Below are 17,305 nucleotides of genomic sequence, written 5' to 3'. Positions count from 1 at the left end.
GTCAGTGCACGTTAAGGAACCAGAGGTGGTCGAAAATTCCGGAACCATCCACTACGGCGTGCATCGTAATCACACTGTGGTTTTGGCACGTAAAACCCCAGTAGTTATTCAGATGAAACTTCTGTGTCTTATGCGGAGGTGTCCTTTAAAGAGCTGGCAATGGCCTTGTCAAATACCCGGCGTCACGGGGATGGCAAAAAAATTTAACGTGGCCCTATGGAAATGCACATACCCAATCACGTGCAGCACATACCTTCTATGCTCAATATCGTGATATGCGGGTATGTTCCACACGGGGTTTTACATGTAGCAAAAGCCTATCATTTGGTAATGTATAACCGAATGTGTAACGTAATGTATAACTTAATGCATGACTAAATTTGCACCAGGCCTTCACGTGTTACAAAAAGTGTAACGCCGAGCACAATTTTTAAATATTAGCGCTCGCCACATTCCTATCAAGAATGCTGACGACGTCACAATGCCGCCCAGACGAGTAGCTTTTGTACATAGTTGCTACTTACTCAAACCGTGAGTAGCATCGACGCAAACAAGCCCCATGCACAAATAAACACACGCTAGTCCACCGTTTCCCGCAGTCCACGCCAAGAGGTGGTGCCTGGTGTCGAGTGTATTGGAGCGCGCCCACTGCTAGACACCCTACTGCAGCCCAACGTTACTAGATTACCTCTTTCAGTTTGCAAACTACGGCGCTGCGGATGTCACCCTTCCACGTACCGCCGAGCGGGGGCGCGCTCATCGCCGTTTGACGGAGGTGTTGGCGGTGCCTACGGCTTCTTGGCCGCCACGCTGGCGTAGTCAACGAAGGCGTGGTCTTGTGCCGGGTGTTTTTTTTTTTTTTTGCCTTCAACAAATCTAGTATTATTGCGTTCAACTTTGTTGCGTAGTGATCGCAATCCCTCTGAGTCCCAGCGAGATCTATCGACGCAGCTTGTGCGGCGTGTGCTCCCGCTGCAAATTGTGACAAGAATGCACTTTTTCTCCCGAGATTTTAACCATCAATTAGAAAGCAAGGAAAAGATGGCTGTAGCAAACAAAAAAGCGCGTCTTTTGTAACTTTCGCTTTTGAAATGTGATTCCCAGTTGATGTTTGTTGCATTGTATAAAAACTTGATAGTCACTTTAGCATACGCTAAAGAGAATGAATGCGAAAGTGTGCGCGGTCACGAGAAATTCATTAGATAACTTGACATTCTCATTCGAATGCGTCATGAGTTTCAAAAGTCAAATTTAACTCTGGTGTTTTATGTTTCAAAACCACGATTATGAGGCACTTCGTAGTGGGGGACTCCGGGTTAATTTTGACCACCTTTAACGTGCAATTACTTCCTATTGTTCTTTCCCACCAAAGGTCGTGGGTTCGAGTACCTTAATTAAGTGTGCCCTAATGAACTTCTCCCTAATTAAACCAAAGGTCGTGGGTTCGAGTGTCTTAATTAAATATATCTTGATTAAATGCGCCTTAATAAACACCAATGGTTGAGGATTCGACTACCCCCAACAGTCGTGGGTCCGCGTGCAATGATTAACTATATCCTAATTAACTGTGTCTTAATTAACTTTGCCTTAAGTAACACCAAAGGTCGTGGGTTCGAGTGCCCTAATGAACTCTATGTTAATTAAGGTAGACTTAACTAAGGCACTCGGAACCATGACCTTTGTTGGAGGCATGAATTTAGGTGCCGTAACACTGGACGTCAGATTTTTCGGCCCATGAGCCATCTACGGTTTTCGCCTTAATAAATTGTTTTCAATTTGACTTGTGTTGTTCTCGTCGCCTTTCGCGTTTTATAGCCTTAAAAACGGCGAGTTTTCAGTGAAGTACTTCGGTATCTCGCTTTTAAAAAACGTGTATCCTGGCATTGAGTGTTCTCGAACAAACGAGTGGTTCTAGGTTTCAATATTTTCGGCGGCATCAGATACTTATGTTCCGTGACCCACCGTAAACACGTAACATTATATAGAACTGAATTAAAAAGAACTGAGCCCGAATAATCTTCACAGCTGAATAGATAAGAGTCCCACATAGCACTAGCTAGATTAAGGTATCTCAGTCTCATCTCTGCCGTGAGGAATCGCTCTAGTGGCTGAAACAAAACTCTAGTTCCACAATCGAAATAATGATATCTCGGAAATAACTCCCCTTATACAAAATTACCTGCGTAAATTGTGTTTAACGCAGTGCGCAGGCTCCGTAACCATGATACGACCGGGCCAATGGCGTCGGAAGCGCCAACTCGCGAGCGGGAACCGAAAGGGGCCACGTTTTGCCGCTGCATCCCGGCGGAGTTTGCAAACTGGCAAAGTAATGTAGTAACGGTGCTGCAGCCTGCGTGCGAGGCTAAAATAATCTGGTCTTCGCTTTCATTGTTGTTTTCTCGCTTTCAAGTAAAAGAGAACCAAAAGAAAAACCAAGATAACGCAGTAAAGTGGGAGCATCATTGCACAGTGCAGTCAAACCAGATGGTGCGCATGCCAGTGATGATTCGCTGTTCGCGTTTCATTTGACGTTGATAGTGTCGTGTTGTCGAGGGGTTGGAGGAAGACCGAGAAATGTCAGGTTTCAAACGAGAGAACGAATGATGCGTTTATTACGCCATCTTTTCTTCCATCCCCACGCGAGCCGACTGTCGCCGTCCCAGCCTTCCTAGTGGTGGGGGTCCCAACAGGTATGTGGCGCCCTCTCTGGAAAGCGTCGAGAGTTCTCATGACATGACACCTTCCCCTTTTGAAAAGGCAAGCCCTCAGCTTGCTCATAGGTTCAGGCGTGGCGGTGGTCTAATGGCTCGGCCGCTGTGGGTGGTGTGGTTGGCTTCTTCTGACTAGCCCGTTCCTGCTTGGTTTGGTGTAGCAACTTCTGGCACCTCTTGCAGATGTGCTTTTGTGTGACGGACGTTTCCTTTGGTCGTTTGCAACATAAGATCTCGGTGCATTTGAAACTTCAACGATGCTTCCTTGTTGTTGGCTCCCATGTATGATCTGGACAACTGTACCTGGCTGTAGCGGTGGCCTGTCTCTTGTTTTATGCCTCCTGTTGTAGTGTTTGGCTTCTCGCTCACGAATGACTGCATTGTGTTGCCGGAACTGATGCTGGTATTCCCACTTGGGCTCAAGTGTTCCAGGCAGAGTAGGGACGTTTGTTTTGAGCTTGCGGCCCATGAGAAGCTCAGCTGGCGAGTAACCCTCGGGTCCAGGTGTAGCTCTGTGGGCAAGAAGGCCTTCCTTCTTGGATTTCGTGGATTTGCGGATGATGTTCTTGGCAGTCTGGACAGCTCTCTCAGCTTCGCCATTACTTTGCACGTAATGTGGGCTGGAGGTCACAGGTCTCACGCCCCAACTGCTCCTAAATTGCAGGAACTCTAGTGAGCTGTACTGCGGGCCATTGTCGGACCTCAAAATGTCCGAAGCCATAGCGAGCAAACAAATTACTAAGGAACAGCACAACATGTTTGGTTTGTGTTCCACAAAGCTCATCCAGTTCAAAAAACCTTGGGTAGTAGTCTTCTATGTATGCTCCTATGTAGTTCCTCCCTCCGTGGTGGAACATGTCTGTGCCGACCACCTGCCAAGGGCATTCTGGGAGCGGTGTCTGAAGCAACCGTTCATTTGCCACAGGACGGTGCATTGTGTAGGTTGGGCATCTGCTCACGTACGTTTCAACGTCCTGGTTGATTGCTGGCCACCACGAAGACTCCCGTGCTCTTGCTCGGCATCTCGCAACGCCTTGGTGTCCTGTGTGTAGTCGCTGCAGAACTTCTTTACGTAACGAAGGGGGAAAGACTATCCTTGTGCCCAGGAGTAGGAGTCCCTGTACAACAGACAGTTCATCGGCCACACTTGCATACTTGCGCACCTCAGGTGCCAGCATTTGTTTTTGGCCATTTGGTAGTGCAGTAGTACATGACCAGTGATGTCGTTGCATCTTTTTGCAGCTTGACCTTGGTCATGTTCAGCATCTCAGTTGATGCTGGCAGCTGCTCAACAGTCAGAAGTTCATACTCTTTTATGACGGATGCAAGGTGTTTGCCGGAGCACTGCAGCGGTTTACACGACATCAGCTGTGTGCATGTCCTTTCCTGGTATGTGTGAAATCGTGACATCATACTCAAGCACACGCATGCGAAAGCGCTGCAGTCGAGGTGTCATTTCGTCAATGCATTTTGTTGAGAACAAAGGCACCAAGGGTTTGTGATCAGTCTCTATGCTGAATTGCAGATCGAGCACATACATCCTGAAACGTTCACATGCCCATGTTATGGCAAGTGCCTCCTCCACCTGAGCATACTTTTGCTCTGTCGGTGTCATTGCCCTGGAAGCGTATGCCACTGGCTGCCGCTTGCCCTCGTCATTTGTTTGGAGCAGAACAGCCCCCAAGCCATAGGAGGAGGCATCAGCTGATATCGTGAGAGGCCTTTGTGGATCGTAGTAGCACAACACTGGTGTTGTCGTCAGGTGACCCGGTCGAAGGCTCCTTGTTGAGTCTGGTGCCAAACCCAAACTGCTTCATCCAGCAGCAGCTCTCGTAACGGTTTTGTCTTCTCGGCCAGTCCCAGGAGAAATTTTGCCAGCTGGTTGACCATGCCCACGAACAACCTGAGCTCGGTGGTGTTCTCTGGCGGTGGAATCTTTCTGATGGCTTCAGTTTTGTCCTTGTCAGCAGCGATGCCCACTTCATTCAAGATGTGCCTGAGAAACTTGACTCTTCTTTTGCTGTATTCACACTTGCGTGGATTTAGAGTCATCCCTGCGTCCTTGAGCCTCTGAAGCACTGCTGTGAGGTTTGCGTTGTGCTCCGCCTGGTTCTTCCCAAAAACGACTTCGTCCTGGTGGCATGCTATTCCAGGGAGTCCCTCAAGAATGCGAAGCATATCTCGCTGAAAGAACTCTGGCGCTGTCGCAATGCCAAAAGGTAATCGCAGGAACTGAAATCTCCCAAACGGCATGATAAATGTTGCAAGTCCTGGGACTCTGGTGCGAGGGACGTCTGCCAGGAGCCAGAATTTGCATCGAGCTTGCTGAAAACTTGCATTGGTCAGCTTCGCCAAGTTTTCTTCAACTGTAGGCATGATGATCCTTTCCCGGATCAGCTGGCGGTTCAATTCAGTGTAGTCAATGCAGATTCTGATCTCTCCATTCTGTTTCAATGCAATGACCATAGGTGCACACCAGGGTGTCGCATGGTAAACCTGCTGGATCACTCCAAGATCCTTCATTCACTGTAGTTCTTGTTTGACTTTAGGATGGAGTGGAACAGCCAGTCGTTGAGGCGTCACTGCATAAGGCGTAGCATTTGCTTTGAGTGTCACCTTGTAGACAGTTTTCATTTTACCAAGTCCTCTGAAGAGTTGGCAGAACTCTGGTCTTGCCTCGGGGAACACCATGTTTCTTGCTGCGGTTTGTTTGTTGGCCTCAACAGCCCCCAGGTGTGACAGTATGTCGAGAGCATGTATGGCTGGTCGTCCCAATAGAACTGTTTGCAAGCTTTCCACTACAAAAACCTGCTGCTGAACAGACTTGCCTTGCCATGCGATTGATGCACCGAACATTCCCTTTGTTTTGATCGGTGTTCTGCCAGGTCCGAAAAATCTTTTGTCAGGAGTTTTCACGAGTCTGCATACGGCTGCTGTCATACTGCAAAGCAGGGATTACGCTCACGTCTGCTCCTGTGTCGACTTTGAAGCGAACATGACGACTGTTCACAAGTGCAATGATGAACCAAGGTTCCAGGGTGTCTGCCTCGCTGACCTCACCAAGAAACACTTCCTCCGTGTTGGTTGTCCCTAATTTCCTGGTGCTGGATCCAAACGCCCTTGGCCCTGTCGGTTGCTGGCGTCCCGACAAGCATACTGTTGCATAGTGACCAGTTTTTCCACAATTATTGCACAGCTTTCCGAAGGCTGGACACTGCTTCTTGGAATGCTGCTGTGTACTGCCGCACCACTTGCACAATTTCGTCCCGCGAAGTACACCGCTGGAGGTTTGGCTGGTTTCCGCTGCGCGCCTTCATGGTTCCGGCGTTCTTTTGACTGTCACAGCTCCTCGACCGCTGCACCATGTTCCGTTCTGTCGGGTAGCTCGCGTTCTGTTGCTTTTTGACTATTTCGCAGTTCCGTGCAATTTTCATTGCAGACTGAAGTGTGAGTTTCGAGTCTAGTTGCAGCTTTTCATTTAGACCGAAGTCCAAAAGTCCTACAACCAACCGATCACGAATGAGGTCGTCTTTCAGTGAACCGTACTCACATGTTTCAGCGAGCTTGCGCAGGTCTCTGATAAACGATTCGACTGACTCGTTCGCTTCCTGCTTTCAGCGATTGAACTTGGCCCTCTCGAAAATGACGTTTGTGCACGGTATGAAGTGTCCCTCGAACTTGCTTTTCACTGTTGCGTAGTCCGCGATGTCGGCGATTGTCAGGCTTAGTGACGCCAATATGTCTTCGGCTTCCTTCCCCATCGCGTACACGAACGTGTTCACCTGTGTTTCTGCATCACGAAGGTGAAGTCCTGACACAATGCGATAGCGTTCCCACCTTGCGACCCAGCGTTTCCAGTCATTTGGGTCTCGGAAATCCAACTTCTCTGGCAGTTCGACGGCGAACGGGTTGAAAAAGTTCGCGCCATTTTGCCGGCCCGCTGCCGCTGCTTGTTGAGCGTCGTTTTCCCTTCCGTCTGACATGTTGGTCGTTTCGTGGCTCTCACCGGGTGCTAGGCGACCTCTTGTTCACCGCTGCCACCATGTCGTGTTGTCGAGTGGTAGGAGAAACACCGAGAGACGTCAGGTTTCAAACGAGAGAACGAACCATGCGCTTATTATTACGCCATGTTTTCCTCCATCCCCCTGCGAGCCGACTGTCGCTTTCCCCAGGCGCGGATCCAGGGGTGATGTCCGGATGTCCAGACCCCCCCCCCCCCCCCCGCCCTCAGATTTCTGCATCGCCCCCTCGCTGACAGGGGGATGGCCCTGTCGCAAAAAAAATGTCCAGCAGCATTCTTCAAAAGTATTTTTCGCGAGTACCAGTGGTATCAGCCATGTAGAAGTAAAGCTAGCTCGCTCACAAGCTTAGTTGTATTCCGTAGGAGTGTGGTGTCGCGAAGTTGCCGTAGTTATTTTTTCTCATGAACACCTTGGACCTCCTGGCGCCTGCCGTGCCTTACTCGTCCCGTCGGTGGCGTCGAATGAACAAGGGGACGTCCCTTTTGCCAAGCACGCCAAGGTCCGCTCGAGCGCCTTCGCGCCTGATTAACTTAGTTTCCCCTTGGGGTGTCAACGGTTGCCTCATTGGCTGTCATCGGTTCCGCGACCAACCCGCTTAATGAAAGAGATCTGTCGCTGAAGTGTTCATATATAAATAATAACAACTAACAGCTAAACTAAGAACTATGCATAGGCAACTTTTCTTCAACTGTAGCATTCATTGTGATCACAGTTACACGTTGACAATATCCAGTACGAGCACAGTGTCGTTCATACGCTACAACTTTTTCATTGTAACTTCGCAGTTTTATTGTCCTACATTAAGCATAGGAGGCTCAAGCCCGCCGGATCCGTTTATCTGAGTGGGCGTTCTCGCGGAGCGGAGCGAAGCCTCGAGCCGCGTGGTTAGAGAAACGGGAGCAGATGCGCGCCTTGTGTAAAAGGATGACGTCGCGTGGGAAACAAACCATGAAGACGCTGGCTCGCGCTCTTGGCTACTACGCCACATCGTTATTCTTGTAGGTGGCGTCGTGAGTCTTCATACGCGGTGATTCGCATATCGTAAACAACCAGCGTAGTGGTTGCTGCGTTAGAGCGGAGCGTTAGGCCCGTATTCAAGAACGTTCCTCTAGTCAACACACCACCACGACACAAGAGAGAAGATGGCACCGCCATCCCTCCACAGAAGTGGTCACTGAGCTTCATGATCATTCACGGGAATTCTTGAGAATTGTCGCGTCTTTATCAGTCGAGAAGCGGTGCTGTGCTCAACAAGGTAGAGTGGAGTAAGAGCTTCGAGTCGAGGGCTGTTTGAGAATACGGGAGTTAGTCCTCCAAAGCAAACGAAGGTGTCTCAGCCGAACACAAAGAATCTCCTTAAGGAAATCAAGGTGTCCCAACAGAACTCCAAAGACGGACCCGTGCTTACGCATTTATAACGAACCTGCAAAAGATCATCCCCAATTTTATTTTAAGAAACAATACAGGCTAGATATACCGGGTGTTCAAAATTAAGCTTTATGGCTTTCTTAAAATTATTCACTGGGAGGCACATGCAGACCACCTGCGCAAATCAGTTATGTGGCCAGGCGGACACAAAGTGAGATGATAATTATCGCTGTCAGCAGCCCAATTAACCAAAATTGAATATTTACTTTTTATTGACTGCAGTAAGTGTGTATGTTTGTATTCAAAACTTAGAGGCAGTCGTGTTTCTACACAGTTTCACTTGGAAGAATTCTTCTAGCGTGTCTGTGCTCCAAGATATCCAACTCCAAATTTTAATTGTCGTTCGCATGATTACGCATACAAGAGAGTGAGGATCGGCGCAAAGCTCCTCCCTGATGTGACGCGGCTGTTGGGTGCGGCGTTTAGTCTGACAACGGGGCGGAGGCATTGGCAAAGATAATAACTGCCCCCCTTCCCCTCACGGCTGGCGAAATTTAAAAAAAATCTAAGAACCCGTAACCGCTGTCGTAACACGCGACCGCGCAGCCTGTAAAGATGGCGGCAGCTGCCATGCCGAGATAATGGCGCGAGCGGAGAAGCCGGAGGGCTATACGCGTGCGTAATGGTGACTAGACGACCGGGCATGGTCCTTGTCTGGGCCACGCAAATAAAGTGACTGCTGATTTCCAAGTATTGTTTTATTGAAATCAAGAGCAACAACTGCACCATCAACAGCAGAAACCTTTTTAGCTATGCTAACGAATATTTCATACTGCCGCTTTAAGTTTGGTGTTGTCATGCACAAATCTCATGACAACATTTCACCCATCAAGATGTCAATGCCCTAAAAATGTCCAAAATGCCTCCCTTCCACAGCAACGCAAAGCATAAACCGCTCTCGCGTCGACTCGATTATTCTGCGCAGTACAATTGAAATTTGGAGTCGGATATCTCGGAGCACGGACACGCTAGAATAATTCTTCCGACTGATACTGTTTAGAAACACGACTGTCTCTAAGTTTTCAATACAAACATACCCACTTACTGCAGCCAACCAAAAATAATTGTTCAATTTTAGTTAATTGGGCTGCTCACAGCGATAATTATCATCTCACTTTGTGCCCCCTTAGCCACATAACTTATTTGCACAGGTGGCCTTCGCGTGCCTCACAGTGCCTAATTTTAAGAAAACCATAAAGCTTAGTTTTGAACACCTTGTATTATCAGGCGCAGCCGCCAAACACATGGTTGTATTGGGTAACGTCCTTTTCCAAGCTCGGAGAAACCGATACCTGGCTTCGCTACAGGTCTTCTTCCTCTTTCTGGGGTTTTGCGTGTCAAAACCAGTTCTGATTATGAGGCACGCCGTAGTGGAAGGCTGCGGATTAATTTTGACCACCTGGGGTTCTGTAACCTGCACTACAACGCAAGAACACGGGCGTTTTTGCATTTCGCCTCCATCGAAATGCGGCCGCCGCGGCCGGGATTTGATCCCGCGATCGCGTGCTCAACGCCTGAGCTGACTGAGCCACCACGGAGGGCTACAGGTGTTGCTCTAGCCGTATAAAACGCAGGTTTATCGTGAGCAAAAAACGGTAAATTTCGGTAAATAAGAAAAGCTACTATCATCATCATCATCATCACTGACAGAAGCTGACCCCCCCCCCCCTCCTCAGAAAAAACCTGGATCCGCCCCTGACTGTCCCAGCCTTCCTAGCGGTGGGGTCCCAGCAGGTATGTGGCGCCCACGGAGTAAGATAAACAGGAGCGCCGACTCCGCCGCCGCGCAACGCATTCGCTCGGGACAAACGGTCACAAACCGTGAAACACAAATTATACATCGCGTAGCGCCATCTGTCGAGGTGCGTGGAAAACACTGAACAGCTTGCTTCCATGTGCGCATGTGCTGAGTGGTGGTGACCGGCGGCGACGGCCGCGCAGAACGGGCAGCGCGGCACCCGCAGAGCGTGTCGTCTGCTACAAACGTGGGCCCTCGGCCGTCTCAATTTTACAGCAATCAAACACAAAAAATATATGCGCACAAATAATAAAAGCGCGCATAAACACGCGGTAGCGCTTTTATGCACGCATACGAAACATTTTTACATGTCTTTAGAGGCAACAGACGATAAATGATGCTGCACACACACACACACACACGCACACGCACACACACACACACACACACACACACACGCACGCACACACACACACACACACACACACACACACAAAACAGAAGTACTTGTTTTTCACTCCTCTACGTCTGCGCGGAAGCGAAGGTGCGAAATTTTCGTCTTCCTCGCTTTGTTTACCATGTCTGTAGTATGTTTATTCATGCCTGACGGAACAAGGTATCTTGATACTTGTGATGATGATATATGTTGTTTTCTGGCGCAAGGGCCAGCTATGGCCAAAGAGCGCCAAGACGTGGTGTACCGAGTGAGCAATGGTATGATCAATGACAGTGGGTAGGTGTAGGGTGGCTGTAAAGGGGCCTAAAATTCTGCGCACTAAAGGTGCGTAAAATACAAAATTAATAAGATCATGACAATGATGTGATAGGGCGCAATGAATATGGTATAAAAAAGCTGTGAGCGATACAAGGCACTACTGCCTCACAGAGACCCTTAGAAGCAAGAGCCTGGAGGAGAGTGCATTTCAAAATGCTGTCGCAGCAGCGTCCTCTGAAAGAGGACCCTGCTACGAATCTCTCGGGCGAAGAACTTGCAAAATGTCGATGTCGTTTAAAAAGGCTAAAACTGAGTCGTGCTGAAATACCGGGTCATTAGCTAAAAACAACGCTGGGTGAAGGGGTATGTTCTCTCTATAGGCTTGAACAAAGTGTTTCTTTCTTTCAGGTTCTATTAATGGACACTGTACTAGGATGTGAAGTACAGTAAGTGCTTCCCCGCATCTAGTACAGGTTGGGGGTTCGCCTCCAGACAGCAGGTAATTATGCGTGCTGTAAGTGTGTCCTATTCTGAGCCTACAGAATAGGACATCATTTCTTCTAGATTTCGTGGTCGATGGCCAGTTTCCTAAATGGGGCTTAATTAAATGGAGCTTGTTATGAGTCTGGCCGTCCCACAAACGCTGCCAATGGACTCGAAGTCTCTTGCGTAGATATGGCTTCATATCATGAACAGGGACGGGCATAGATGTGTTGCCAGCTTTTGCCTCGACGGATGTGGCAAGCTGGTCTGCCAGTACATTTCCCTCGATGTCTCGGTGTCCTGGCACCCAGCACACCACAACATGCTGCCCAGATGCATAAATACTACATATGAATGACTAAAGCGATACTATTATGGGATTTTTGTGCCTTTTAAGAGATTTTAAAGCTTTTACTACGCTCAGCGAGTCTGTGTAGATGATTGCTTTGGGTATTTTCGAGTCCTTGATATGTTTAAGAGCCGACAGTATTGCATAAGCCTCTGCTGTAAAAATGCTCGTTTGTGGGTGCAGGGCGTCGGCATCTGAAAATGATGGGCCAACCGCTGCATAAGAGACACCAGCATGAGACTTTGATGCATCGGTGTAAAATTCCGGACAGGAGTATTTATGCTGCAGTTCAAGGAAGTGCATTCGAATGTGTGCAACGGGGGCGTGCTTCGTAACATGTAAAAAGGACAAATCACACTCTACAATCTGCCACTGCCACGGTGCGACCTGTATAGTGGGTGTCATTAGACGATGTTCAAAAAGTGGGACATCCATTTCCTCAGCCAGATTTCTCACACGCAACGAGAAGGGCTCTCTTACTGCAGGGCGGTTATGAAAGAGGTGGGAGCTGGACAAATCATTTACGGTGGAATATGAGGGATGTTCACTGTTTGCATTCACTCTAAGAAAATACATGAAAGCTGTGTAGGTCCTCTGGAAGTGGAGGGACCACTCATTGGATTCCACGTAAAGGCTTTCTACAGGGCTTGTCCTAAAGGCACCTGTAGACAAGCGAATACCTAGATGGTGGATGGGGTCCAGCATCTTCAACGCGGTTGGGGTGGCTGACTGATAAATTATGGCCCCGTAGTCTAGGCGTGTTCGTATGAGGCTTTTATACACGTTTAAGAGACATTTTTTGTCGCTACCCCATGTAGTGTGTGACAACACTTTTAAATATTCATTGTTTTCATGCACTTGTTTTTTAGATATTTTAGGTGTGGTATGAATGTCAGCTTTGTGTCAAGAATTATGCCTAAGAATTTATGTTCCGTTTTTACAGGTAGACTCTGTCCTTGCAGGTGAATGTCGGGGTCGGGGTACAGTCCTCTCTTTCGAGAAAAAGGACGCAGGTGCTCTTTTGTGGATTTAGGCAGAACCCATTCTCGTCGGCCCATTTAGCCACCTTGTTCAGACCAAGCTGAACCTGCCGCTCACAGATGGCAAGATTGCACGATTTAAATCCAATCTGTACATCATCGACGTACGTTGAATAGAACATGTTGCGTGGGATGCATAGACGCAAGGAATTCATTTTTATAATAAAGAGAGTGCAACTGAGCACCCCACCCTGCGGCACTCCGGTTTCCTGCACAAAAGGTCGTGATAAAGCATTGCCAACTCGAACACGGAATGTGCGATTCAGCAGATAACTTTCAATCACATTTAGCATATTACCACGTATACCAAAGTGGGAGAGGTCTCTCAGTATTCCGAACCGCCATGTGGTGTCGTATGCTTTTTCCATATCGAGGAAAACAGAAAGGAAGAATTGTTTGTGAACAAAAGCTTCACGTATCTGTGCCTCAATACGTATCAAATGGTCAATGGTGGATCGACCCTCGCGAAAACCGCACTGGTATGGGTCAAGCAGCTTGTTTGATTCTAGGAAATGTATCAGACGACGGTTTATCATTTTCTCAAAAGCTTTGCAGAGGCAGCTTGTTAGAGCTATGGGCCGGTAACTCGATACGGACGATGGATCCTTGCCCTGCTTCAGGATAGGGATCACTATGGCCTCTTTCCAGGCAGAGGGGATCTCGCCGGAGGTCCATATAGAGTTATAGAGACAGAGAAGGGTTTTCTTCGTTTCAGAGGGTAGGTTTTTCAACATGTCATATAGTATACGGTCAGGGCCTGGGGCAGATTGGTTGCAACAGGTGAGTGATGCATGCAGCTCTGCTAGGGAGAAAGGTAGGTTATATGGTTCGTTTCCGGTGCTCTTTCGGTCCAGTTTTTGTTTTTCTATTGCTGATTTGTATCTTTTAAACGCTGGAGAATAGTGTGATGAACTGGAAACATGTTCAAAATGTGCACCCAGATGGTTCGCTTGGTCCTCCAGGCTGTCTCCCTGTCTGTCTACCAGGGGAGGCGGATGTGTTTGTCGTCCTCTTACTCTATTCACCCTGTTCCAAACCTTGGCCTCATCCGTGTACGAGTTGATACTTGATAAAAATGTTTGCCAGCTGTCTCTCCTGGCTTGTCTGCGTGTTCTCCTACCTTGGGACTTGATTTTCTTGAAACTGACAAGGTTTTCAGCAGTAGGATAATTGCGAAGCTGCCTCCATGCTCTGTTCTGCTGCCTACGTGCGTTCCGGCATTGTTCATTCCACCACGGAACACGGCGTTTGCTAGAAAGACCACTTGTTTGGGGAATACACTTAGAAGCTGCATCTATTATGAAATTTGTAAAATACTCGATGGCACCGTCAATTCCGAGCGATGAAATGTCAGCCCACGAGAGCTTACTGGTAAGTGTTTGGAATTTTTCCCAGTCCGCTGCATTGACCTTCCACCGGGGAGCATGTGGTGGAGATTCGTATTGTCTTGGCGCTCTCAGCAGTATTGGGAAATGGTCGCTCCCGTAAGGGTTTTTTATAACTTCCCATTCAAGTTCAGGTAATATGGATGGAGAAGCTATGCTGAGGTCTATAGAGGAAAAGGTTTTGTTTGCAAGACAATAATATGTCGGTTCTTTTTTGTTAAGCAGACAAGCACCGGATGAGAAAAGAAAATCTTGAATTAGACGGCCTCGCGCATCGATGCGAGCGTCGCCCCACAGACTGTTGTGTGCATTGAGATCGCCAAGAACAAGATAGGGCTCGGGCAATTCGTCTATCAAGGACTGAAATTCGTGTTTGTGTAAGCGGTAATGTGGGGGTATGTATAGCGAGCAAATGGTGATGAGTTTGTTAAGGAGAACCAGTCGAACTGCCACTGCTTCAAGGGGTGTTTGCAGCTGCAAACGTTGACATGCTATGCTTTTGTGAGTCATAATGGCAACACCGCCTGATGATGCGAGACCATCATCGCGATCTTTACGAAACGTAACATACTGTCGAAGAAAGTTTGTATGTGTCGATTTTAAATGAGTTTCCTGTACACACAGCACTTTTGGATTGTGTTTGTGGAGAAGTTCTTGCACATCATCGAGGTTCCTAAGAAGGCCTCTGATGTTCCATTGTATAATTTGTGTGGCCATACTGAAAGTAAATGGGTGCTGTGTGTACTAAAAACAAAAAGGAAGTGTTGCATTAGATTACAGAGCCCTTTCCAGGCCCTGTAACGCGGGATTTGTCTTTTCTGAAGCGGTCGAGGGAACCTCGCCGCTCCTTAGGCGCTTGGTGCGCCGTCGGGGTGGGTGTGGTGTCCATTGCCTCTTGTGAGGCGCCGGACACGCGCTCTTGCGAGCGAGAAGTTTCACGAGAAAGTCTCGCCGCGAAGGACGAGACATTTGCGCCCACCAGCCCGGATGTCGATGGGGCTGCCTTTGGGCCTGAGCTGCGCCGGCTGTTGCCAGCACCAGCAGGGGCCGGTGAGGGTGAGGCAGCCTTGACTGCACCCACCGTGGGAGCTGCTGGCGGGCCTGCGGGTTCGCTACGCGAAGCGCAGGCTGCCACCGAGGACTGTTGTGGTGCCGGCAACCCTAGGGTAACCGGGCCTGTTCGCTGGTTGGGTGGAGTAGACTTAGCTCCTTCCACCCTGGGGGCAGGAGCCACAAGCGACAGCTCGCTGCGCGCGAGCTGGGCAGGTGGCAGTAGCCGCTGCGACGCTGCCCCTTGACGCGCCGCATCAGCATATGTGGTAGTGTGGAATGGTGAGCACCTTTTACGTGCTTCCCTGAACGATATGTTCTCGCGCACTTTGAGAGTGATAATTTCTTTTTCTTTTTTCCAGTTAGGACAGGATCTGGAGTAAGCTGGATGTTCACCATCACAGTTTACACAGTGTGGTGTCGCTTCGCAGTTATCTGAGGCGTGACCTTGGAGTCCACATTTCGCGCATGTAAGTCTACCACGACAGCTCTGCGAGCCGTGGCCAAATCTTTGACATTGGAAACATCGTCTTGGATTAGGTATGTATGGTCTGACAGCTATCTTAGTGTATCCGGTTTCTATTGTTTGTGGCAGATCGCAAGTGGCAAAGGTCAGAATAAGGTGTTTTGTAGGAATTTCTTTATTGTCTCGTCTGATAGTGATACGCTGTACATTGGTTACGTTTTGCTCTTTCCAGCCTTCCAATAGTTCGGTTTCGGACAAGTCGATGAGATCTGCATCAGACACTACACCGCGTGCTGTATTCATAGAACGATGAGGTGAAACGGTGACAGGAATGTCTCCGAATGCCACAAGTTTGTTGAGGTTATTGTGCTGCTCTTTATTGCGGATCTCAAGCAGAAGGTCCCCGCTCGCCATTTTGGTGACTTTATAACCTGTGCCAAGGGCGTCAGTCAAGCCTTTCGCAACAAGAAAAGGGGATACGGTTCTAGCTGGCTTTCCAGTTTTTTCGCTGTGCACTACTTGGAATCGGGGGAAGATTTCTTTTGGTTTGAAGAGGTTAAATAGTTCATCGGTGCGTCCCCTCTTGTGAGAGTGACGATCAAGTAAACGGGGAAATGCAGGTGTTCCCATAATTGTTTGGTATATTTCGGCGGCAATGGCGGCCACCCACCACGGAGCCCAACTAGGGGACGCTGCAGCACTTAACGTGTAAGGCTGCAGGCGCCAGCCGTGCATTGCTGCTATAACCCAATATAAGATACCCAAGAGAGGGCACATACACAAGGTTAACCCAAGCCGCCTGTGAAAATTTGGAAGTGACGGAAGAGAAGAGATGATAGGAGAGCAAAAGAAAGGAGATAGGAAAGCAAAAGGTTGGAGAGGGGGACAGGAAAAGGCGACCACCGATTTCCCCCGGGTGGGTCAGTCCGGGGGTGCCGTCTACGTGAAGCAGAGGCCAAAGAGGTGTGTTGCCTCCGCCGAGGGGCCGTAAAGGTCCAAACGCCCGGCATCGGCTCAACCCCCAGGATCCCCTTTTCCCCGGACACGGCTAAGCCGCGCACGGATAAGCGCGGGAGGGTCCAACCCCCATGTGCTCGGGTCCGTGGTGTCGCAACACACCAAACGCCTGCTGACGCAGACGCCCCTGCGGGTTTGATACTTGTGCGTGAAGAGACTGAGCAATAGGAAAGTGTTTTGTTCCCGGCTGTAAATCTGGGTATGGCAAAGGACGCGAAAAGTTGTCACTCTTCGCTTCGCCATCTGATCTTCTACTGCACCAGTGGCGTGAAAAAATTCCTGAAATAAGCGAGCGCTTAAAGCAATGGACAAATATGTGCGCCACACTTCGAGAAGCAGCTTATTTTTGATAGTTACCTCAGCAAAGACAAAGGCGATGTCCTACTAGGTGTAAAGAAAGTGCCTCGACTTCGAAGCGGAGCCGTTCCTTCAATTTGTTTAGGGAAGCCTGCGTAGCTAAATGTTGCTGAATGCCAGGAGGAACCAGAAGACGCCAATGCGGAAGGACGGGAGGAGCTCAATTTAAATTTGTCTACAACTACACACAGCGCAGGTGCCTTTTCTTGTCCAGAGACATGCCATAATGTAGAGAGACAGAAAGGGAACGAAAGACAAGGAGGTTAGCCAGTGTAAATACCGGCTAGCTACCCTGTAAATTCTCAGCCTTGCCTCCGAGATGATTCCCTCAGTTATGCAGACACATAATCAGAGCTTCTCTTGTGAAATAATGAGCAGGAAACAGTGGCAGGAATTCCTAATTATTATGTGTAATGAGAATGTGGCGATTCTGCTCGCAAGAGAACCGAGCGACACGAAAAACACCGCGAGAAACAAAGGAGCAAGCGAAGCATCTTAGCACTTGATGCGTACTCAGATAAAAAAGAGTGATAAACGTCAGCTT

General features: G+C 48.7%; 1 protein-coding gene across 1 annotated transcript; it reads right to left on the bottom strand.

The window, feature by feature from the left end:
• Positions 1 to 2,799: 2,799 nt before the first annotated feature.
• LOC119440312 (uncharacterized protein K02A2.6-like) lies at positions 2,800 to 3,432 on the bottom strand. The gene has a single exon (XM_037705236.1). The coding sequence runs from the start codon at positions 3,430 to 3,432 to the stop codon at positions 2,800 to 2,802; it is 633 nt and encodes a 210-aa protein (XP_037561164.1).
• Positions 3,433 to 17,305: the final 13,873 nt, after the last annotated feature.

Source organism: Dermacentor silvarum, chromosome 1 (assembly GCF_013339745.2).
Source record: "Dermacentor silvarum isolate Dsil-2018 chromosome 1, BIME_Dsil_1.4, whole genome shotgun sequence".
NCBI lineage: Eukaryota > Metazoa > Arthropoda > Arachnida > Ixodida > Ixodidae > Dermacentor > Dermacentor silvarum.
The sequence above is the reverse complement of the archived record's forward strand: the minus strand, read 5'-3'. Positions and strand labels throughout refer to the sequence as shown.

Coding starts and splice junctions, on each gene's coding strand:
- LOC119440312 (XM_037705236.1), bottom strand. CDS start 3,432: ATGGCTTCGGACATTTTGAGGTCCGACAATGGCCCGCAGTACAGCTCA.